This window comes from Psammomys obesus, unplaced genomic scaffold, assembly GCF_907164565.1.
Source record: "Psammomys obesus unplaced genomic scaffold, mPsaObe1.curated_primary_1811, whole genome shotgun sequence".
In the NCBI taxonomy this organism is placed as follows: domain Eukaryota; kingdom Metazoa; phylum Chordata; class Mammalia; order Rodentia; family Muridae; genus Psammomys; species Psammomys obesus.
The window spans coordinates 5,745,477-5,769,146 of NW_026585626.1; the positions used below are offsets into that span (position 1 = coordinate 5,745,477).

The following is a 23,670-nucleotide window of genomic DNA, read 5'->3' on the forward strand; positions in this document are numbered from 1 at the left end:
GCTACCTCTAGCCACTATCATCTTTCACCATCATCTTTGGATGGATGGATTGATGTCTCAGTCAGTTAAGAGCACTGACTGCTTTTTCAGAGGACTCACATGAATGCAGTTCCAGGGAATCTGGCATCCTCTCACACCCAAACACTCAGGCAAAACACCAATGCACAGAAAATAAAAGTAATTAAGTCTTTTTTTAAAAGTCTAAAAAAAGAAAGAAAAAGAAAAAAAAATTGACCTATCACTGAATGTAATGGAGTGAAAACAAGATGAAATCTAACAGTAATGGTGTTGGCTAAGTTCCCATCACAAAACCTTCAACCCTTTCCTTCTCTGTCGCTTTCCGTTCTCTAACGTAGAAATAGAGAATGGGTTCCAAACATTATTAGGGAAGATCAGTGGGTTTGAGGGGAAGAGGCAAACTGCTTCATCTTAAAGTTTGGTGTGAGTAGAAGGACAGTGAACGTGAAGGACCCAAGGCTCTGGACCACGGGCTTCGCGGAGGGTGTGTTGGGACAGGTGTGGCAACACCAAGCTACGGGGCTACATGAATCACATGCAGTAATTCAGTCAGCAGCCACTACATAACTACATACCCATGAGCATGTCTGGGGCAGTTTTATAATCCTGCCACTCCCTCTCACAACGTTCCCTACGGCTGAGCGGGACAAATTAAGATTTCCTCAGAGAAACGGACTCCTTCCACTTTTCACACCAATCACTCTTGATCAGTCAACTACTGAGTACGTGTTACGAGGCGGGCATGATGCCTTGCGAGGAGGACGTTATTTCCGCTACCGAGACGCAAAGGTAAATGCGCCTACACGCAGACTCAAAGGGCGCATGCGTCGGCGACTACGGAGGCGGCCGTCGAACCCGCTCGCAGCTCCGGGTCTTAGGGGCCTACGCCGCCAACGACACCCCGCCCACTTTCCTGCCGGAAGCGGAAACCCCTCTCGCGCCGGGTGGTTTTTCGATCGCTGGTTCCGGAAGTGGAGCGGTTCTCCGTTCTCCTTCGCCATGGCGCTGGCGGTGTTGCGCGTCCTAGAACCCTTCCCGACAGAGACGCCGCCATTGGCGGTGCTTCTGCCGCCCGGGGGCCCGTGGCCCGCGGCGGGGCTGGGCCTGGTGCTGGCGCTGAGGCCGGCGAGCGAGAGTCCTGCGGGGCCCGCGCTGCTCGTGGCGGCCCTGGAAGGGCCCGGTGCCCAGAGCGAGCAGCGAGGGCCCGGCCCTCCGCAGCTGCTGGTGAGCCGCGCGCTGCTGCGGCTCCTGGCGCTGGGCCCCGGGGCGCGAGTGCGAGCGCGGCCTGTGCGGCGGCCTCCGGCGCTGGGCTGGGCGCTGCTCGGCACGTCTCCCGGCCCTGGCCTGGGGCCTCGAGTCGGGCCACTGCTGGTGCGCCGCGGAGAGACCCTGCCCGTGCCCGGTTCGCGAGTGCTGGAGACGAGGCCGGCGTTGCAAGGGCTGCTGGGCCCAGGGACGCGGCTGGCTGTAACTGAGCTCCGCGGTCGGGCCAAACTGGGCCTGGATTGTAGAGACCACAGCCATCCCCCACCTCCGCCTGTAGTATCCACTTTTGCGGTTTCCCACTCAGTCCGGCAACTCCAAGGAGTTGTGGGAGGAACTGGAGATGCTCTAGGAGTGAGCCGGAGCTGTCTCCGCGGTCTCGGGCTCTTCCAGGGCGAATGGGTATGGGTGGCCCGGGTCGAAGAGTTCCCAAACACCTCCCGGCCACATTTGGCTCAAGTACAGGTCCTAGAACCTCGCTGGGACCTGTCCGAGAGACTGGGACCCAGCTCGGGGCAGACGGGAGAGCCACTCGCTGACGGACTGGTGTATGTGCCCGCCGCTCTGGCTTTTAATCTCGGCTGTGACCCCCTGCAAGTGGGAGAGCTCAGAATTCAGGTCAGGAACGCTTCCTTTTCAACTTCTGCCCTCTTAATCCGTCACAACTGAGTTGGGAGGCTAAGGCTGTAGAATTTAGGTCCCCTGTGCCTTTCAGTCTTGGACTTGGCACTGAAGGTCTCTTAGCCTTGTTTATCCGTTCTCTGTTATACTGTGTCTCCATAGTGTAGTGGTACATGAGAACGGCTTTCACGTGTTCAGGTGAAAGGTGAGGTTGGGTGTCAAGTACCAGTTGGGCAGACTCCGACTTTATGCTAATCAATAACTGGGTTGCTACATTAGAATAGATAGTATCTTGGTACCTTTGGCTTATGCTTTCTCTTGCCTTCCTGTTCTAGCTTTATCTGATAAAATTTTACCATCCTCTACTCCAGTGCCTGCCTAAAAGTGACACCTTCATAAATCCTTTCATGATCATTTCTTCCCCCTCTAGCCTTTTGAATCTTTGTTAGATTATTTATTTTTATGATTATTTACTATCTAGTCCCCAATCATATTGTAAATTCCTTGAAAGGGCTTTTTGTTATCTTTGGTACTGGTATTTAACATATCTTATTAAATTTAAGAGAAGTTCTTGAAGTGTTTGGTTTCTGCCTTTGAAAAATACAATTGTGATGGGCTGGGGAGATGGCTTGGGTTAAGAGGACTGGCTGTTCTTCCAGAGGTTCTGAGCTCAATTCTCAGCAAGCATGGTGGCTCACTAGATCTGGTGCCCTCTTCTGGCGTGCAGGCAAAATACTGTATAAATAAATAAATCATATATATATATATATATATATATATACACACACACACGCATGAAAAATATAATTGTGTTTGGGGAAAAGGTCCTACAGTTTAATTTCTAAGCTAAAGCAAAGGAAGCCAGTAGCCACTTAAAATGAACTAGCTAAAACATCAGTTCTAGAGTTGATTTAACCCCCCTCAGGTTCCCAGCCATATTTAGAAACAAAGCATGTCCATCAGTGTAGAAACTTCTGTTAGGTGAGTGTCCGGTTAGCACTGAGATGGGCCTAGGGTGAGGCTCAGTGAAAGAAAACCTGCCAAGCACCCAAACCAGACCAACTAAACAAGCCAAGCACCCAAACCAGACCAACTAAACAAGTCCATTAAGCTGCCCATACGAGAATAACAGTGAGTGGGTTTCCTTCTGTCTGAAGAAGGTGGGTATTGTGAAGCTCGTTCAGCTGAACCAGCTCTTTACCTCTGTTAGACTATATCAAAAGCTGGCTGCGGTGGCTTCTATCTGTAGTCCTGGAACTTGAGAAGCTGAGGCAGGAGAATCACTGAGTTGAAGGTCCACCTGAGCTATGGAATGAGATATCAAAACTATATCCTTTTCCCACAGCCAGAATTCAGTGTCTTCACCAAAGCCCACTCAGTGTCATTTTAGTCACTGGCTAGCATCATTCAAAGAGCTTGTAGATGCTGGGCCTGGTGGTGCTTGCCTGTAATCCCATCGCTTGGGAGGTGGAGGCAGGATTAGGAATTCAAGAGCACTCCCACTAACAGCTACCAGTCTGGGCTAAATGCAACCCTGTCTCAAACAGAAAAACGGGACTTACAGAAATACGTTTCTTTGCACCTCATTGGCGTTTTCTTTAGGTATCAAAAGCCCAGAAAGAGCCTTTACAGGCAGCTTTTTGGAAGTCAAGAAGAGTTGACATGGCTTCCTGGTACACATTAGAAGGAGAGCTTTTGATTTTCTTCTTTTTTTCAAGGCAGGGTTTCTCTGTAGCCTTGGCTGTCCTGGACTCACTTTGTAGACCAGGCTGCTCTCGGACTTGGAGATCCACCTGCCTCTGCCTCCCTGAGTGCTGGGACAACAGGCTTGCACTACTGCAGCAGACTTGAGCTTTTGGTTTTCTAAGGACAATAGATTTGGTCTGCAGTTTGGCTGCCTCAGGTCACTAGCCTTGACATGGGGCAGACAAGACAGATGTGAACACAGGCTGCTAAGAGAGCAAGCAGCCTGCAGCCTTACGAGTCCTTGCAGTTTGTAAGGTGGCCATTGTTTCTCCATTAGAGGTATCTGGAAGGCTCTGTCGCCCCTGAAGAAAAAGGAAGCTGTTCACCAATGCCTGGGCCTCCATTTGCTCGAGAATTACACATTGAAGTTGTCTCCTCACCTCACTGCAGCACTAATGGAAATTATGACCATGTTCTTTCTCAGCATTTTCACACACCCAGGTTAGCCGCCTAGACCTTTTAAGGAAAGGAATACTCCCCCCTTGGCCCCCGCCTCCTCTCCCATGCCTCAGGTCTGGGTACCCCATGGCTGCTGGCTTAGGGGAAGCCGCACTGTAGGCAGGACTGTGGCAAGGAGTCTTGAGATAACCAGGAGGGGAATTTGAACATTTTAAGAGGAAAAAAAAAGGACAGGATAAAGAAAACTCCAGAAGAGCCAGGAGCTCTTCTCATCTCTAGTCTCAATTTTAAGTCTTAATTGCCCCCTAGAAAGTTGCTTGGAAAGCTGTGGATCTTATTGGAATAGGCCAGATGTGTCAGGCACCTACTCCTGACTCCCACTGTGAGCTGACTGAGGCCACTGATGTGTTGCAGGGTGGTCCAGGAAGGGGATGTTCTGTGTGTACCAACGGCTGGGCAAGTTGAGACCCTGGAAGGAAGCCTGGAGAAACTGCCCAGGTATGCAGCTGCCTCCTTACCCATAGCCCAGTCATAACCCGACTGTAGTTCCACAGTCTCCTCTCCCCACAGGTTGTATGTGGCAATTTTGTGCCAAAGGATATTTTGTTAATTGCTGGAGTGAGAGAGAAGGAAACACACTCTCTGGTACCCATATGGACATAACCAAAGCCAGGTTAAGAATCACAGCCTAAAGCCAGGAGCGGTGCTGCACACCTATAATCCCAGCACTCTGGGAGGCAGAGGCAGGCGGATCTACAAAGCAAGTCCAGGTCAGCTAGGGCCACACAGAGAGACCCTGTCTGGAAAAAGCAGGAACAAACAAACACAGATTTATTAAGGAAAAGAGAACCCTCAATAGCGTCAGGAACTCTAAGGGAGGACTACTCCACTCGTGTTTTATTAGGGGAGCACAAGTGACAGGGTAACCCAACTTTGGCAGCTATCATCTGCAGGTTTTCTGCCTCATCTTGTGTCCTACCTATAGCAAGGAAGACACTTGGCAGGATGCCTGCCTCATCTTTGCCAACATCCAGACCTTGGTTCTTGTTGGCACTTGGTGCTTCCTATCTGAAGACAGCAGTGCTCAGATGAAGGCAACGTTAGTAACCCTGGCCCACACTCGGGGGCCTGGCATCTAGGCTGGTACTTGCCAGTCTCCTGCCCCTGGCTCTCTAGTTTTAACAAATGCCTTAGAGCTGGTACTGTGTATACAGTGTTGTCCTTTTGAGTCCAGTTCTTGCTCTGTAGTTCAAGGTGGGTGCCTGCATACATGATACGTGACCCCAATGACCTTGAACTTGGAGCATTCTCCTGACCCAGCCTCCTGACCCAGCTCAGATGCCTGAATTAGTTGTTTTATTTTGAGGTAGGGTCTCACTATGTAGCCCTGCCTGAAAAATCACAGATAGCCAACTGCCTCTGCCTCCCAAATTCTGGGATTAAAGGCATGCACCATCATGCGCAGCCTGACTTGGGTTATTGTTTTCTTGAAGAGTTGGGGATTTGAGACAGGGTTTCTCTGTGTAGCCCTGGCTGTCCTGGAACTTGCTGTATAGACCAGGCTAGCCTCAGACTGAGAGATCCACCTGTCTCTGCCTCCCAGGTGCTGGGATTAAAGATGTGTGCCAGCTCTGCCCTGCTTTTTGCTTGTTTTTTTTTTTTGTTTTTTTGTTTTTTTTTTTTTTTTTTTTTTGAGAAAGGGTTTCATATAGCCCAGGCTAACCTCAAAATGATAGCTTTGAACTTTTTGAGTTTCCTGCTTCTACCTCCTGAGTCCTGAGATTTATAGGACTGCACACCATTTTATGTGGGTCTTTGGCTCAAGCATGAAGACTTCCTTCATGCTGGGCAAACATTCTACAACTAAACTAAACTCACAGCCGCTGACTTAATCTTCTGTGGAAAAACTGCAGACCACCCACACATCATCCTTTCAAAGGACACAGCAGCCAGCCATTCCCTGCACTGCTGCTGACCCAGCCCTGGAAACCTACCTGCCTCCTGGGTGCTGAGCACAGTGCTATTCATGTTTCCTGAGGAACGAAGGGTTGGGACAGTAGGCAGGAGAGTCCAGGGCCAGATAGAACTGTTTAGGCCACCTGGGCCCCAGAGAGCTCCTTCCGTTCCCTAAAAAGGAATCCCATCATTGATGGACCCTCTTCGGCCTCCTTTGTACTCTGCTTCACAAACCAAAGCTACATAGGAGTCATCAGCTCCACTGCCCCCTCCCCCGCCGCCACCACTGAGGAAGGAGCTCCCTTCCTAACTCCCCACAGGGCCGTCCCTCCTTGCTTTCCTGTGCAGTGCTTCCAAAATGTCCTGACAGGATACGTGATAGAGGCGCGAGGCTGTACCCCATCTGAGCTACAGTAAGGTAGTTTTCTGAGCGAGAGCACAGTTCACACACAGCCATCACTTGGCACGCCCCACGCTCCTGGTTTAATACACAAGCACATACTTTTCCTCATGTTTTAGTTTTTAACTGTGGCCACTGCCAACCATAACTCAGAGGAAATTTATTGTTTTGGGTATGCGTCTGAGTGTGATGCTTGAGCGTGCAACTGTAGGTGTGTGGAGGCCTTGTGGTTGGCATTACAGGTCTTCAGTTGCTCTCTAGCTTATTATATGTTGTTGAAAATAAGTGGTATTGGGATAAATAACTTTATTATTATCCGCCCTATAATTATTACAGTGGTATTATTTAACCCGTTATCATAATCAGTAAGACACAGACATCTGTTCAATTTTATAATTGCTTTATAACATCTTGGGCTGGGCAAATAATTCCACCTACACTATCTCAATAACCTCACCACCCACCTCCCAGCCCCCATCCATTGCCATCTGCCTTAACCATCCTTATCTGGGCTACCTCCCGTTCTTAACCTTAGAAATACTTGCTTATCCTTCATCTTGATTGTTCCTTTCCACGCCACTTTCGGGGTCCTTCTTCCCAGCCCACGTGGTTTCTTTTTCATTGCTAACCTACCATGGCTTCCTCCCTCTCTTCCTTCTCCTTACTGTGATTTTCGGGTCCCCAAAGCCCAAGAACCTTAGTCTCCTACCTCCTTCCACCTGCCCAGGCACAGGCAGGAACTAACCAATCAGGAATATTGTCTTAGGCAGGTTTACACAAGGATAGGTGTATCCAGGTGGTAACCAGATCTGGAGGGCCAGTAATTAGCATCAAAATACAAGCATCAGACCCACCCCCAACACTTATGTCTTGAAGCAGGGTTGCTCACTTTACCCGGAACTCTGTTTAGACTAGTCTGTCTAGCCAGCCTGCCCTAGTGATTCTCAGTTTCCTCCTGTGCTTCCTGGGATGATGGGCAGATGGCCACCACCATTCCGTGGCTCTAGGGCTCTGAACTGTGGTCTCCATATTTTTTGGGGGTGGTACTTTACCAGCTGAGCCATCCCTAGTCTCACTTAAAGAATTTTGTAACAAAAACCTTCCTCTACTTTAAAGTGGCCCCCACCCACCTTTGCTGCCAGAGTGGGCAGCTTGGCAACTATATGACATCTTGGGTAGAGGAGTTTGCATCCGGTGGGTCTTCGAGAGGCCCGAGCATGGTCTGTTCCTTGGTGTCTCTCGGCCTACAAGTTAAAAGGAAGAGTGTTTTTACACATGTCTCTGGCAGCCTGAGTGGCTAGCTGCTGCCTGCCCTTGCCCTCTTCCCAGTTAGTACCAAATACCTCTGATGCCCAGTGGCACTGATTAAAGACTGCTCAGCCCTGGCTTTGCCTCCACTTTGCAGAAAATACAGATTTACACCCCAGACCTATTGAACTAGAATCAGGATGAGCTTAGGGTCTGTGCAATCTTTTTCTTTCAACGGATGAAGTAATATTATTTTTTTTTTTATGGGTTTTTTTGTTTTTTGTTTTTGTTTTGAGACAGCTGGCTGACATGGCTTGTAGACCAGGCTGGCCTCGAACCCAGAGACCCACCTGCCTCTGCCTCCTGAGTGCTGGGACTAAAAGCATGTGCCACCAGGCCCAGCTTATGTTATTATTTATAAAATGCGTGACAGGAGCTTGAGCTCAGAAGGCAACTTGTGGGAGTTGCTTCTGTCCCACCATGTGAATTCCAAGGATTTAACCCCGGTAGTCCGTGGCTTGGCAACAAGGCCTTTACCCACTAAGCAGTCTGTCTGGCCCAGTATTAATTTTTGAAATTAAAGTGAGAGGGGACATGCAGTGTGATTCTGAGACTAGAAGCCTTTGACTGCAACCTCACCTCTTACACTTTTTGGGGGGTCAGGGGTCTTTGAGACAGTTTCTTTCTATGTAGTCCTTGTTGTCCTGGAACTAGCTATGTAGTTCAGGTTGGCCTTGGACTCACAGAGGTCCTCCTGCCTCTGCCTCCAGACTGCTGAGATTACGGGTTTCCGTACCACTTAAGGCCTTTCTAAAGTGTACAGTTCATCTGTCTGGTCATAGTGGCATGTACCCAGCATCTACCTACTTGACAGGCTGAGACAGAGGGTCACATAACAGAGGTTATAGATTTGAGGCCGTTCGAGGAGACAGAGAGAGAGAGACTTCTCTCAAAATAAGCAAGTGCACAACTCAGTGGTTTTTGTTGTAGTTACAAAATTGCACAAACATTTCTGATCCTTGAACTCTCCTAACCACAAAAACAAACTCTACCTCCTAATAATCATTTCCCATTTCTTTCGCTGTTCCCCAGATCCTGGCAGCCACCCGTGTGTTGAAAGGACTCAGAGAGCACGTGAAAAATATTTGTTTTTTTTAAAGCTCCACAGATAATTCCAGACTAGAGAATTGTTCTTCTTACTTTGGAGTGCGGCCCGGTCTGTTGTTTGACCTTCCTGCCTCTGCTGCCCCAGGACTAGCGTTAGATGCCTTTATTAAAGAACTTAGCTTTAGTTAGAATGTATTGGGTTATTCAATAAGAAACAGGGGACACTTCTGCTTGAGATCTTGGACCCTAATGCAGACATGTAGGAGAGAGAGACAGTGCTGAAGCCACTGGAAATGGCCACAGGTTGCAACACTTCCTGATGGCGACTTCACCTCTTTGGGGTGGGTGGCAAGGCCATATGCCTGGAGAAATGCCCTCCGGGACCATCTGATGGTTGTAACGGTGGCCTTTCTGCAGTCCCTCGCCCTGCCTCATCAGTCTCGGGGCACTGACCTGTGCTGCTCCTACAGTTTGTCTTCTGTGAGAAAGCCACCTGCTCTTGGAGAGGGGCAGACGTGGGCTCTAGGTCCTGGGTGCATCGGTCCTCTCTCTTGCAGGTGGCGGGAGTTGTTTGTTAAAGTGAAGAAAACAGTTGGGGAAGCCCCAGATGGACCAGCCAGTGCTTTCCTGGCCGATATCACCCACACCTCTTTATACATGGTAAGGCCTTGCATGGGAGAGACCTGCGAAGGAGTTGGAGCACCGGAGAACCTTGGGCTTTTCCTACCCTTCACAGGCAGGTTCTGTCCTGAGTCGTGTTCCTCTGCTGCCTTCAGGAAGGTCCACTCCCTGGGATAGCTTGTCTCCTCCAGGCCTGGAGGCCTTGGTAAATGAGCTCTGCGCAGTCCTGAAGCCTCACCTGCAGCCTGGGTGAGTGAGGCCGCACCCTGAGGCGTAAATCCAGGCTGTGAGAAGGGCCTGCTCGGGGCATCCCTGCAGAGTAGCATCCAGGAAAGTAACTCCCAGCTGGTAACTCCCAGCTAGAGTTGGGGTCCTCAAGCCAGGGCACCTGGTCCAGGCCCTTGCCACTCACTGTCTTTGAGGCTGCTTTTCTGCTGGGGGGCCCCATGATCCATCCTGGCCTTTACCACTCCGTCCCTGAAGGGCACAGTGTCCCACTCCGATACCCCAAGTCCAAACCCAGACCCCTCCCTATGTTCTTCAGACCAGACCTATCAAGCTGGCCTCACTGAAGGCACAGTGGTCTGTGGCTGTGGAATACTCTTTGTGCTTTTGCCCGATACTAGAGGTGGCGTGAGAGACAAGACCTCCGCATGGATATGGTCTGAATGGATTAGGGAGGCACAAGGAGAGACGGGGTGCTTTTGAGATCCAAGGGTCCCTGTGTTACTGGGGTCTTAACATTTGGGCAGAAACTGTGTGGGGATACAGTATCTGTTCTCTAATTGCAGAGGAACCTTGCTCACGGGAACGAGCTGTGTGCTTCTACGGGGCCCTCCAGGCAGTGGGAAGACCACAGCAGTCACTGCGGCCTGCAGTCGCCTCGGGCTCCATTTACTGAAGGTGAAGGCCCCTGGAGAGAGCCCAACCACTTCCCTTCAGCACAAATTCTGCCTTTCTCTCTCTGTGTTCCTTCATCACCATGTAGGAGCCCTAACACTTCAGCGCAGTAGTCCAGGCCGCTATGTAGCCCCACGACACTCAGAGGTCCTTTCAGGACTGAGAGGTCTCAGGGTTGCACATTCCAAAGCCACCACCTGCGTGGTGCACCTCCCCCCCATCCCTGCTCTACAAAGCAAAGGTAGCCTGCGTCATTCGACCCCTCCCACCTCTCTGCCCGGTTCTCACAGAACTATCTGGTGTCTCCACCAGGTGCCCTGCTCCAGCCTCTGTGCGGACACCAGCGGAGCCACGGAGACAAAGCTGCAGGCCGCCTTCTCCCGGGCCCGCCGCTGCAGGCCTGCAGTCCTGTTGCTGACAGCTGTGGACCTTCTGGGCCGAGACCGTGACGGGCTGGGTGAGGACGCACGGGTGGTGGCCACGCTGCGTCACCTTCTCCTGGATGAAGACCCTCTCAGCAGGTATTTCTAGAGCAGGCGGGTTATGGGGGGGGGGGGGGAAGCCTCCCTCTTAAGTCTTTTCCGCCCTTTCATTCCTCACTTCCTGACTCCCTGCTAGCTTCTCACCTGACTCCCGAACTCTCACCTGGCTGAATTCTTAGGAGGGTGCAGTCTGGCAGTTTGGAGGAAACATTAGGCTGAAGCCCTTGCCCTCAGTGAGCTCCCCCAGTGAAGCGCAGATCCCCCCTTAATGGTGTCCCCGCCATTAAGGGGTAGTGGCGGGACTTTGGATGACGCTCCTCTCTACCCAGTCAGTCCCAGCACCAGACCTCCCCATACCTGCGCACCAAACAAAGGAGCTGCCGGGCCATTCCTGCACTCAGGGCCCATCTCTGTCTGCAGCTGCCCTCCTCTGATGGTGGCGGCCACCACAAGCTGCGCCCAGGACCTGCCCGCTGACCTGCAGACGGCCTTTCCTCATGAGCTCGAGGTGCCGGTGCTGTCCGAGGGCCAGCGGCTCAGTGTCCTGCAGGCCCTCACTGCCCACCTTCCCTTGGGCCAGGAGGTGAACCTGTCACAGCTGGCACGGCGCTGTGCAGTGAGTATCTACACCGGTGCTTTTTCCCTGGGCCATCACAGGTTGTTATCACACATAGGACTTTGTCTCTGCTGCCCCACAAACCGGAAACCACCAAAGCCCACGCTCGCTCCAGCTGCTCCAGACCCTACGGGCCCTGCCCATGTGTCCTTTTGTTTAATTCCCTAGGGCTTTGTGGTAGGGGACCTCTATGCCCTTCTGACTCACACCAGCCGGGCGGCCTGTGCCAGGATCAAAGCCTCCGGGTAAGCAGAACTCATCACAGGGTAAAGGTGGCTGGGAAAAGGCAATGAAACCCCAGCACAGAGGTGTTTTCTTCTCTTGCACTCTCTGTTGTTTTGTGACAGTCTTGATCCATAACCTGTTTGGCCTGGTCCTTTATTTTATTTTTTTAAGACAGGGCCTCACTATGTAGCCTTGGCTGGCCTGGACGCACTGTGTAGACCAAGTTAGTCTTGAGCTCATAGACATCCACCTGCCTCTGCCACATGTGTGCTGGGGTCAAAGGCCTGACCTGGATCTCCTTTTATGTTTGTTTTTCAAGACAGGGTTTCTCTGTGTAGCCTTGGCTCTCCTGGACTCACTTTGTAGACCAGGCTGGCCTTGAACTCACAGCAATCCTCCTGCCTCTGCCTCCCTGAGTGCTGGGATTACAGGTGTGCGCCACCGTGTCCTGCTGACCTGGAACTCCCAAAGCTCCTCTGCGTCAGCCTCCTACATGCTGGGATTACAGCTGTGAGCCTAGCCTTGCGTTTCTCTCTATAGCTCAGCGGGCAGTGTGAGCGAGGAGGATGAAGGGGAGCTGTGTGCGGCCGGCTTTCCCCTGCTGGCTGAGGACTTCGGCCAGGCGCTAGAGCAGCTGCAGGCAGCTCACTCCCAAGCTGTGGGAGCACCCAAGGTGGGACTCCGGGTCCTTGGAGGTGGCGCACGAGCTCTGCCTCTTTGCGCCTCCCTAAACACTCATCCATCCCCCAGATCCCGTCAGTGTCCTGGCATGATGTTGGGGGGCTGCAGGATGTGAAGAAGGAGATCCTGGAGACCATCCAGCTGCCTCTGGAGCATCCTGAGCTGCTAAGCCTGGGCCTGAGGCGCTCCGGCCTCCTGCTCCATGGGCCTCCAGGCACTGGAAAGACCCTCCTGGCCAAGGCAGTGGCCACTGAGTGCAGTCTCACATTCCTCAGGTTGGCAGGGCTTGGAGGGCCCAGTGGGAGGTTGGGGGCCGCATCAGGCTGGTGGGGAAGGAAGGGCAGAGAGGACAATGGTACAGGTGCCTGCTGGGCCTCACTCACCCGTTCTGTCGCTCAGTGTAAAGGGACCAGAGCTCATCAACATGTATGTGGGCCAAAGTGAGGAGAACGTGCGGGAAGGTGAGTGGGCGGGGAGCGGCCCTTGTGCCACCTTCCCCAGCTGCTGCTCATGCCCAGCCCAGCTGGGTGCCAGCCTGGGCTCAGCTGCCCATCCTCCCCTGGCTGCAAGCTCCCTGACAACACCCTCCCGTAAGCCTCTTTCTCAGTGTTTGCCAGGGCCAGGGCTGCCGCTCCATGCATCATCTTCTTCGATGAGCTGGACTCCTTAGCTCCAAGCCGGGGGCGGAGTGGAGACTCCGGAGGCGTGATGGACAGGTCAGGGATTCAGAGCGGGAATGGAGGTCTGGGATCCCATGTGGGTGGGATTAGTCACAATCAGGCTCCAGGTCAGGGTTCTAAGATAGAGGTTCCTGCCCTTCTGGCCCAGCACTGGCGGAAGGGAAGTGAAAAAGGACTTGGGGGTAGAACTTTGAGGAGGGCTGCCTGTGTGGAGAGGTAGGTGGGCAGCAGGGGACCTTGCTGAAGCAGCCTTCAGAGAGAAGCGCTGGCGGGCCGAGGCCACGAGGACTCTGGCAGAGCGTGGCCTTCTTCCCACAGGGTGGTGTCTCAGCTCTTGGCTGAGCTGGACGGGCTTCACAGCACGCAGGACGTGTTTGTGATCGGAGCCACCAACAGGCCAGACCTCCTGGACCCTGCCCTTCTGCGGCCTGGCAGGTGGGTGTCCTGGGCCTACCTCCTCCTCCAGGCCCCTCCGTTCTTTGACATCTATCCTGTGCACCCTCACCCCTCGTGGCAGCCAGCCCTGAGGCCTTTCCTGGTTGTACCTCTCTAAAGGTTCGACAAGCTGGTGTTTGTAGGGGCAAGTGAGGACCGGGCCTCCCAGCTGCGTGTTCTGAGTGCCATCACACGGAAGTATGTCAAAGGGCTGGGAGCTTGGGGTGGTTACGGCCTGTGCCAGGCTCTTGAGGGAGGAGGTAGAGCCAGCTTTCCCATTTCTGGTTGGGTGTAACAGGTTCAAGTTGGAGCCCTCTGTGAGCCTGATGAGCGTGCTGGATTGCTGCCCGCCCCAGCTGACAGGCGCAGACCTCTATTCTCTCTGCTCTGACGCCATGACAGCTGCCCTCAAACGCAGGGTTCGAGACCTAGAGGAAGGTGAGCTCACTTGTCAGCCGTAGATGGGAAACGAAGCGCTAGCGGGAGACAAGCCTGGCCCTGAATTTCAGAGGGACAGCCAGCTGAGGAGGAAGGCTCTCGGGTCTCTCTCCTACCTAGACACTGACCAAAGCCTCTGCGCCTCAGCTGGGATCGGGGCTCTGGCCTTACTCCTGCTTGCCACCCCTCAGGGCTGGAGCTGGGGAGCTCCGCACTGCTGCTTACCATGGAGGACCTGCTGCAAGCCGCAGCCCGGCTGCAGCCCTCGGTCAGTGAGCAGGAGCTGCTCCGCTACAAGCGCATCCAGCGCAAGTTTGCGGCCTGCTAGGAGCTGCCTGCCATCTGCCTCTGCCCACATGGCTGGAGGTACCTGCTGCCTGTCACTTGACTGCTGCCTCCCTCCAGGAGATCCCTCATGAGCCTCAGTGGGAGGAGGCCCTCGTGCTCAGGAGGAGAGCCAGGCCTGGAAGCTTGCAGGCTTCGCAGCCTGGGGTCAGTGTTGAGACACCCTTTCTGTGACGGAAAATAAAGTATATACTGCCCCCTGCTGGTGTTGCGAGAGATTGCAGTCCAAAGGGCAAGGTTGAGGGCAGAGTAAGGTCTTGGGAAGGGAACGGATGGGCACCATGTTACTTCCAAAAGAAACACAAGGCACAGGAGGCTTGAAAAAGGCACAGACTTTATTTTGGCTCCCTGTTTGCCTGACCCCACAATCCTGCACCCAGCTGCAGTGTCTGTGTTAGGGGATGGTCTTAGGGTAGGTACATGAGTTAATCCCACCCCAGAGACCTCCGTTGCCTGGGCGGGGTCTTGGGGGTGCCAAGGCCACTTTCAGTCTGTCTTCTTGAGCACGTGGATGAAATAGCAGGGAATGTAGGTCTGGCCAGGCTTGTAAGGCTTGAAGTCACCCAGGACGCTGTGCTGGCACTTGCCCCCAAAGGCTGCTTGGATCAGCTCCGTGAAGGACGCCAAACAGTGCGGGTAGTAAGAGAGCCGGAACTTACTGCAACAGGGCCCCCAGCCAAGCATGAGGGCTGCTGGCCTTAGTTCTCCCCGCCACAGTCACCTCACCCCTGCCAAACCGCACCGTACCTGAAGCCGGGAGAGCCATCTTTGCCAGCCCCGGGCACCTGCACGGTGTAGTCCAGGGTCACCATGTGGGCTTTGTTGTTCACGGCCAGCACTGACGTTGTGATGTCCTTGGTGAGGTCACTCTGTGGGCAGCAGCCACTACGTAAGACACCGGGCTCCGCCCACCCCTCCCACCCCCACTGGGGGCCAGCCCACCTTGTAGTAGATGTTCTTCCCTGGGGGTGCACAGCCCGTGCTGAGGATGTGGTCGTAGTTGCGGTGGTCAATGACCAGCAGGCCGCCGGGCCGCACCATGCTTGCAATGTTCTTTAGCGCCAGCCGGTGCTCGCTCTGGTCACCTGGTGCCAGGCAGGGCCGCAGACACCATCTGCTTGGGCCTCCAGGGCCACTCCCCCCCCCCTGGGTCCCTCCCAAGCGCCAGCACTGAGGGAGACAGGCGAAGAGCAGGTCTGCCTTGTCACAGCAGCCAGCCAGCCTGCTTCGGAAGTGGCCGGGCTCAAGAGCTGGCTGAGGCTGCCTGCTTACCTTTGGAGTCTGGCAAGTGAGCAAAACTGTTCCCGAGGCAGATGACGGCATCAAAGCCATCTCCCGCCGGCACATCTTTGTCCAGAGTCAACCAGTTGGCTTCTTCGATGACTGGAGGCCAGGGGAGGGGTATGAAATCAGCAGCATCGCATTAGCAGCCAGCTCCCCCCAGGGACACGTGGGGGACACATTAGGGACGTGGGGAGTGCAGTGGGAGAGAGCCACCGCTGGAAAAGCCAGCTCTCCACGGATGGGCTTGGTAGGGAGGAGAGGCAGGAGGCTGCAGGCAGCTAGGGGCAGCTCTGCAGGGCATGGCGAATGGCTGTGCACGTCTAGTCCCTGCTGGAGGGAAGCAGATGCAGGAGAATCACCCGAACCTAGCCTAGCCAGAAAAACAAACATGCTGGCAGCAGAGCTCAGTGGTCAGAACTCAGCACGCCTAAGTTCCATCCCTAGCACCGAAAACAGACCAGCCTCACTGGTAACACCGGGGGCTGCCTTCTGCCGCCAAAGCCTCGCTCTTTAGGAAGACGACGGGAACTGCACTCCCCTGAGGAGAACCACTCAGCCCACACTGCCCCAAAGAGCTCAGGGCAGAGAGGAGAGTGATCCTGGGAGCGCGTGGCCGGGCCAGGCTGGACCTACATACCCCACTTGTCAAAGGCGGGCTCCTTCCTCCGGTTCCAGCGCTCTTTAAGCGCATATTTCAGCATCTTGTCACTGGCATCCACACTTGTCACGCTGAAGCCCTCTTCCACCAGCATGATAGAGTCCACTCTGGATGAGGTCAGAGATGAGGGGCTCAGAGGACCAGTCAGAGGAACTTGGGAGGAAGCCATGCAGGTGGCATTTCCCCCAAACATCATTTCAGAGTCCGTTCCTCGGCTTCCGGTCTCAGGCCATCTCTACTGACCTCAGGTGATAATCCTTATCACCCGGTAAGCAAAATAAATAAATAAATAATTTTGGAAAGTTTTTTAGCCTGTTTTGCACAGCAAGTTCCAGGACAGCCAGGGCTACAAAGAAAGACCTTGTCTCAAAAAAAAAAAAATTACAAATTTAGTTTTATGTGCCTTGCTTGGCTCTGTGCATCATGAGCATGCCTGGCGTGTGCAGAAGCCAGGGGAGGATGTCAGGCACCAAACCTGGGGACTCTGTAAAAGCACAACCCATCTGTCCAGCCTCCTCTTATTTGTTTATTAGAGACAGGGTCTCCTAAGTAGCGTTGGATGACCTGGAGCTCACAGAGACCCAGCTATGTAGGCCTCCCCAAGCTCGGACACTAAAGGCGTGTGCCACTACACCTGGCAGCGACACCGTAAAACGTTAATTTTCCCGTCTCTGTGTGCGTGTGTCCCCCAGGGCCGGCAGAGGGCGCCGAGCTCCCATGGAATGGAGTTCAGGCTCTTGCGGGCCACCCGCCTTCTGCAGGGGCTCTCGGCGGCGGAACCACCTCTCCAGCCCCGTGTTAAAAACAAAAAAATCAGAAGCAGGCCCTCTACACGCGTGCATCTGAGAACTGGGCATGCCAAGGCTCCCGGAAATAACTCAGCGGAGCGGGCGCGGGTCCTGCGCTGGGTGGGGGTGGGAGCCAGACTCTGTCCCCCGAAGGGCGACCTTCACTTCTCGGGAATGAGTTTCCTTAGTGCCGCCTGCAGAGAACCACGACTTACCTCGCGGGCTTTTGCGATGGTCTGAAACCCCCGTACGCAAACTTTTGGCACGGCACCTGGAGGCGCAAATGTGCCACAAACCTGTTCGGTTCACACTGCCATCAGAGGAGGAGGAGGAGGAGCGAGGCCGTCCGTGGAGCCCTCCTCCGTCCACACCCGTGCCCTGGCCCTGGGTCCTCTCGGTCCCCTGCCCGCACGGTCGTTTTTGACAGGTGCTCTCGCCATCCCCATTCCACCCCGGTGGCGGGGACTCCTGACCCGCCAGGGCCGCCGGCCAGGCTCCAGCCGCCAACACACACACACACACACACACACGCACACACACACACACACGCCCGCGGAGGCTGCCCCACCGGGCCCGCGCGGGCACTCACCCCGTGCCACAGGCCACGTCCAGCACCCGCTGGCAGCCGTGCTTGCGCAGCAGCCCCAGCAGCCACGCCTTGTACTCTGCGGTCCGGCCGCGGGTGTCCCCGATGTACAGCTGCCACACCCGCGCGGCCTCCCCGTCCGCGTACTGGTCCGGGAGCCCCTCGGCCGCCACCCCCAGGGAGCGGGTGCGGTACACGCTGTCCACCATCCTGGCCTGCGCGTGGCCCTCGGGCCCCGGGTTCCGCACTTATAGTCCTCCGGCAGGGCAGCCCCACCTGGCCAATGGCAGGGGAGCGCAGGAACACGCCCCTGCTGGGCCCCGGGCCCTGGGCGGGGAGCCAGGCTGCCCCCGCAGCGGGGATGGCTCGCTCGGGCAATCCTGGAGCCGGCTTTCCTAAGGGATAGGACAGACGGAAACGCAGCAGCAGCGGGGTGGCTAGGACGAGCGGGGAGGAGCTGACAGAAAGCAGAGCAACTCGTGCCCCCTCCAAGCGAGAAGGGGAAGAAGCCTTTGAAATCTACCCAAAGAAGAACTGGACAGTGCCCGGCCCAGCAAGGTGTCCACACACCCACAGAAGGAACACCGGCTGAAGAGGGTCGCTGTGCGCGAACAGTGAAAGGTCTTTGGGAGACATGCAGATCTGCCCACTGGAGCGCAAGGGCCGGATCCACCCGGAGCGAGGTCTGGGCGACAGCGTTAGGCCCCAGGCCCTCTACCTCACAGGGCGGGGAGGCTGGGCCTCCCGACCCCTGGGCTGTCCTGCACAGGCTGGGTGCCGTCAGGTCGAAGCAGGCGGACTACCTGTGCTGGGGAGTTGGAGGCCAGCCTGGGAACCATCATGAGCCTCCCACCTGCTTCCCAAGCCAGTGCCGACCGGGAGAGAGGGTCAGGGTCAGGGGAGAGGTGCTCAGTGCCCTGGCTCAGGCTACTATTACTCCAAACGCCAGCGTCTCTAGGTTCACCGGCTCCCTGCTCGCCCCACCGTGGACAAGATCCCAGCAGCACCATGAGAGGTTCTGGAAGAGGAGTGCAAGCAAAGACTCATGGGGAGAAAGCCTTCCCCACCGGCCCATACACTTCCAGCTCCACAAAGATTAGTCACAGGTGTGAGAATGAAGGAGCCTCCCTTCCCTTTCCAGTGTAGGGAGAACTCGGGCTGGGAGAACGCACACAGCTGTGTTACTTTTAACTTTTTTTTTTTTTTTTAAATAACTTGTATGGTTGTTCTGACTGCCTATGTATCAGTGCCCATGGAGAGGGCATCAGAGCCCCTGGAACTGGAGTTAGTTGTGAGCCACCGTGTGGTTGCTGGGAATTGAACTCAAGACTTTTAGGAAGAGCAGCCAGTGCTCTTAAACTCTGAGCCATCTCTCCAGCCCTCTTTTTTGGTTTTTCAAGACAGGGTTTCTGTATAGTCCAGGCTAGCCTTGAACTCAGAGATCCATCTGCCGCTGGCTGGGGAGTGCACCACTCTCGCTGCAGCTCTTAACGGCTCAGCTGTCTCTCCAGCAGAGCCAATCTCAAATGGTTCTGTCCATGCTCAAGTGGGCCTCGGGACTCACTGACCCTGCTGACAGGTCTCTGACACTAGGCTCAGAAAGATTCTGCAGGCTGAGTGTGATGGTTCGCACCTGTCAAGAACAGGTGGTCAAGGTTATTCTAGGCTAAAGTTCAAGGCCAATCCAGGCTACATCAGTCCCTGCGGAGGGAAGGAGAGAGGAAAAATTGTATTTGGGAATTTCAAGTAAATCCAATGCCACTTGTCAAAACATTCTTGGGACAAACAGATCAACTCCAGACTTCTTTTCAAATCTCATCTTGTGGTCCTCTTCCTGCTCCTCCTCCTTCTTTGAGACAGGGTTTCTCTATGTAGTCCTGGCTGGCCTTGAACTCACAGAGGTCTGCATGCCTCTGCCTCCCTCTGTGCTGGGATTAAAGGTGTGTGCCATCATCAACCAGCACTCGGGAGGCAGAGGCAGGTGGATGTCTGTGAGTTCAAGGACAGCTTGGTCTACAGAGTAAGTTCCTGGACAACCAGGGCTAGCTATCTTTGTCTCAAAAAACCAAAAAATGTGTGTGTGTGTGTGTGTGTGTGTGTTCAGAAAAGAACATGCCACACATGGACAAGATGTGAGAGGTGGTTCTCTCCTTCCACCATGTTGGTTCCGGAGATCAAACTCAGGTCCTCTTGGCAGCAAGTGCCTTTCTTTACCTGTTGCCATCTTGCTGGCTTGTAGTTTCAGACCAGTGGTTCCCAACTTTCCTAATGGTGTGACACCTAATACAGTTCCTTCTGTTGTGGTGACCCCTAACCATAAAATTATCCCATGCCTACCTCATAACTGTAATTTTGCTATTATGAATCTAATGTAAACATCTGATATGCAAGATTTTGATAGGTGACCCCAAAAGGGTTGTGAACCACAGGTTAAGAACCACTGTTTTAAATAATCTTATTATGTAGCTCTGGCTGTCCTGGTCTATATATAAAACTGTAACTATATATATTTATATATATGTGTGTGTGTGTGGTGTGTGTGTGGTGTGTGTGTGTATATACAGATATATATATATATATATCTGTATATACATCTCTTTATATATACATATATATATACATCTGTATATATATCTCTTTCCATATATATATATATATATATATATATATATATATATATGGAAAGAGAGAGAGCGCCTGGTTTTGAAAGCAAGCACCTGCCTCAGCTTCCTGGATGCTAGGGTTACAGGCATGAGACACCATACCAGCTTAAATGTCCACGATTGGCCCTTGCCATACACCTACAGTCTTAACTACTGAGGAAGCTGAGGGAGGAAGTCACCTGAACTCAGGAGTTCAAGGCCAGCCTGTGCAACAATGTGAAAACAACCCAAAAATCAAGAAAGAATAATTAACCTGGACATGGTACACATGTCAGGAGGCTGGGCCAGCAAGAACTCCACGGATTTTAAAGGCACCTTGGCTCCGTGGCAAGTTCCAGGCTAGCCTAGACTACAGAGACAATGCCTCCGAACAAATGTTCTCCTCAAACGGAAGCAGCACTTTGTGAACTCTCTTCAAGAAGGCAGGAGCCACCACCTCTGTGAGGCTGGGCTCTCCCTCCCCCCAGCACATGGTTTCTGTGAGTTTTGTGTTTTTGTGAGTTTTGTGAGGTTATTTAGTTGGACGCAGCATTCCAGTGTTATTGTGGTGCTACATCTCCACAGGCCAGGCTTTTTTTTTTTTTTTTTCTCAATCCTGTTCCTTAGACAGGCTCTCACTATGTAGGTCTGGAACTCCAGGCAATCCTGCTTCAGCCTCTTGTATGCTGGGATTCCAGGTGTATAACCATACAAGATACAACTTTTTTCTTTGATTTTGGAGGAAGACTAGGTCTCACTCTGTAGCTGGCTAGCCTAGAACCTGTATACAGATCAGGCTGATGTTGAACTTGCAGCAATCCTCCTGCCTCCACCTCCTAAATGCTGGGATAATGCGCTCTCACACTAAAGGTGCATTCTTCACAAAAACAGCTTATTTACCTTAAACTAAAACAAAACAATTACCTGGCTATAAGTTGTTGCATTGAGAGAAAATCTGTTTACTGACAGTGTGGGTGTTAGAACCTTGAGCTGGGTGTGGTGGTGCACACCTGAGGGTGAGGCAGGGGGGTTTGAAGTTTAAGGTCATGCTCAGCTACAGAAAAGTGAGGGAAGAAAAATGTAGTAATGACTAAATGGTAGAAAAAATGACCTACTGAAACATCTTGCTGGCCAATGCTGTCTTTGACACAGGGTTTTACTATGTAGCCCAGGCTGGCCTGCGCTTTCTGAGTCAGGGAAACACAGGTGTATACCACATGCTAGACCTACTTGGGTTTTTCTGAGACAAACTCTTGCTACACAGCCATGGCTTGCCTGGGCAATCCTCATGCAAAAGGATTGGCTGAAAAGCTAAACAGCTTAGGAGACATTCTCATTTTCCCCTTCCTCGCTCCCGCCACACAAACACTGAGGTCAGGCAGGGCATTTAGCCCTCTTTGAATGTGCCTGAGGATCTGAGAAGCTGCTGGAGAAATATCACCTTCAGAGTGACCTGTGAGCCTGGCGTGGTGGCGGTGAGCATCTTTAATCCCAGCACTCTGAAGGCAGAGGCAGGCGGGTCTCTCTGAGCTTGAGGCCAGCTGATCTGAGTCCAGAACAGCAGGAAAGCCAGGGCTCTGTTACACCCAGAGGCCCTGTCTCCAAAACAAACAAACAAACAAAAAAAAAAAAAAAAAAAAAAAAGGAAAGAAAAAGACAGCAGGGCCAGAGCTAGAGCCCTGGGTTTGATCCCTAGCTCTCCAGTAACTGATGGGCTCATACTGACTGACACATGGCAGTCATAGGGTCTAGGAAGTCAGGGCAAGCCCTGCTCCTTTGTTTCCACATGGTGGTGTGGGATCCCCCTGGCTTCAGCTTGAGGTCCATGAGAGCAGGACATGACACGTGCCTGTAACACAGCTGGTTCACATGCTCAGAAGCAGCCTTGGCTAGTAAGTTCTAGGTCAGCCTGTGGCAGAGACCTGTCGACTGAAAAAGCACTCACGCACCAGCACACGTGCTGAATGTAAGGCATGTCTCCTGCTGGGTCCCAGTCCAGTGGGTCTTTTGGGGACCCACCTAAACAGTCATCACTTCAGGCCATTCTCCTTCTTACCAAAGATATCTGCTAAGAGGAACTCGGCTCAACGCCAGCTCTAGCTAATGTTTGTGGGGAGGGAAGTTAGGAAAGTGACACCCAAATGAAAAGGTTTCTATAAATGGTGGGGGGACCAGCCCGGGCAGCCAAATCCTGCCTGTCTGCACTGGGCCAGGTCTGCCTGCTGGGGTGGGCTGGTAACAGAGGAGGCTAATCAGAGTGCAATGGCAGGTCCTCGGGAGGCATGGACAGTCCATGCAAGAGCTTAGGTCAAAATGCAGCGGTGATCATAACATTGCCCTCAGGCTTGGACCAGCCAAGGATTGGGTCACTGGGCCAACACCCCTGGGCACTGATAGGGCTTCACTTCACCCGACTGCTAGGATCAATGATGCTCTGAGGACAGATTAAGATGTGCCCTCAAGTGTTGTGGGTTAATGACAGGAACAATCAGAAATTTCCACCAAACTTGGTCCAGAGGCTGAACTCCTGACTAGTGACCCTGGGCCCAGGCCCCTCCCCATCCAACCCCGAGCCTCAGAATGAAGTCCAGGGCAAGTCCTGCTTTTAGATTGGAGTCCTGGACCATTAGCCTTGGGGCCGGGGTCATTGGCCTTGGAGATAGACTAGTCCGAACCAGTACAAGCTCAAAGGCCTGTTCTAGGCCCCAACACCCAAAGGAGGCCTTTGTTTCACTCCTTATCACGGCCCCCAAACCAGAAGACAGGGTCTTGTTCCAGGAGCCTGAACCCTAAGAGCCCCTGCACTGGACCTAATGGTCCTATTCAGAGTAAGCTCCAGAAGGAGGTCTCTGGGAAGTCTCCTGGTGAGTGCCCAGGCCAGCAGGCACTTTCCAGATAGCACCCACGGCATCTTGGCTTCCTTTATGCTAGTGCTGTAGTCGAACCCACAGCCTCCTGTGCTCTGCCACGGACCCAGGCCAACTGAACACATTTTCTGCCACGCTTCACCGAACAATGTGCTGTCTCTCCAGCTCTTCTGTGCTGCGGGGTCTAGGCTACCCAGGCTGGCTGTGAACCAGCTCTGAAGCCCAGGTAGTGCCTGAAATGGCAACCTTCCTGCCTTCCACCTCCAAGTTGCTGGGATCAACTGTCCTGGTGTTTTCAAAAGTCCATTTTTTTTGGGTGGTGATGGCAGGGAGTTCAGACAGGGTTTCTTTGTGTAGCCCTGGCTGGCCTAGAACTCAGAGATCCACCAGCCTCTGCTTCCCAAGCGCCGGGATTAAAGGTGTGCGCCACCACCGGGGTGTTTTCAAGACTTGTCGTGGTGGTGGGTCAAGGCCAAGAAGCCACAGCAGTTCAGGGTGGACGTGAGTGCCAGGGTTGGAGGGAAGGGGCCTTGGCAGCGTGGACCCTGGAAAGCCCCAGCTCTACTACTTATAACGGGAGGGCTCCTGGGTCATCAGCTGAGCCCAGCTCAGAACTCTGCATGTCCTAAGGCTCAGAGTGAACGCGCTCTTCAGTGTCAACACC

The 23,670-nt window shown here is 53.4% G+C and overlaps 2 protein-coding genes across 2 annotated transcripts; one reads left to right on the forward strand and one right to left on the reverse strand.

The window, feature by feature from the left end:
* The first annotated feature begins 958 nt into the window (after positions 1 to 958).
* Positions 959 to 14,383, forward strand: Pex6 (peroxisomal biogenesis factor 6). Its single transcript, XM_055613168.1, has 17 exons — positions 959 to 1,899; positions 3,926 to 4,089; positions 4,462 to 4,545; positions 9,316 to 9,418; positions 9,495 to 9,628; positions 10,171 to 10,282; positions 10,592 to 10,800; positions 11,182 to 11,377; positions 11,546 to 11,622; positions 12,143 to 12,275; positions 12,353 to 12,558; positions 12,683 to 12,744; positions 12,891 to 12,999; positions 13,282 to 13,398; positions 13,519 to 13,596; positions 13,697 to 13,836; positions 14,028 to 14,383. Exons 1-17 carry the CDS (start codon positions 1,018 to 1,020, stop codon positions 14,162 to 14,164), a joined length of 2,943 nt encoding a protein of 980 aa, XP_055469143.1. The 5' UTR covers positions 959 to 1,017; the 3' UTR covers positions 14,165 to 14,383.
* A 115-nt stretch (positions 14,384 to 14,498) lies between these two features.
* On the reverse strand, positions 14,499 to 17,734 carry Gnmt (glycine N-methyltransferase). Its single transcript, XM_055613174.1, has 6 exons — positions 17,501 to 17,734; positions 16,103 to 16,230; positions 15,454 to 15,564; positions 15,124 to 15,266; positions 14,929 to 15,050; positions 14,499 to 14,839 (listed from the first exon to the last, which is right to left on the reverse strand). The coding sequence occupies exons 1-6, from the start codon at positions 17,704 to 17,706 to the stop codon at positions 14,668 to 14,670; spliced, it is 882 nt and encodes a 293-aa protein (XP_055469149.1). The 5' UTR covers positions 17,707 to 17,734; the 3' UTR covers positions 14,499 to 14,667.
* Positions 17,735 to 23,670: the final 5,936 nt, after the last annotated feature.

What these genes read in the sequence shown, in the direction of transcription:
- Pex6 (XM_055613168.1), top strand. Translation starts at nt 1,018, where the DNA reads ATGGCGCTGGCGGTGTTGCGCGTCCTAGAACCCTTCCCGACAGAGACG. An exon ending in CAGCATTTTCACACACCCAG is followed by an intron (nt 4,090 to 4,461) that starts GTTAGCCGCCTA and finishes GATGTGTTGCAG; the next exon opens with GGTGGTCCAGGAAGGGGATG. An exon ending in GATGAAGACCCTCTCAGCAG is followed by an intron (nt 10,801 to 11,181) that starts GTATTTCTAGAG and finishes CTCTGTCTGCAG; the next exon opens with CTGCCCTCCTCTGATGGTGG.
- Gnmt (XM_055613174.1), bottom strand. Translation starts at nt 17,706, where the DNA reads ATGGTGGACAGCGTGTACCGCACCCGCTCCCTGGGGGTGGCGGCCGAG. An exon ending in GCCCGCCTTTGACAAGTGGG is followed by an intron (nt 15,565 to 16,102) that starts GTATGTAGGTCC and finishes CCTGGCCTCCAG; the next exon opens with TCATCGAAGAAGCCAACTGG. An exon ending in GATGGCTCTCCCGGCTTCAG is followed by an intron (nt 14,840 to 14,928) that starts GTACGGTGCGGT and finishes GCCCTGTTGCAG; the next exon opens with TAAGTTCCGGCTCTCTTACT.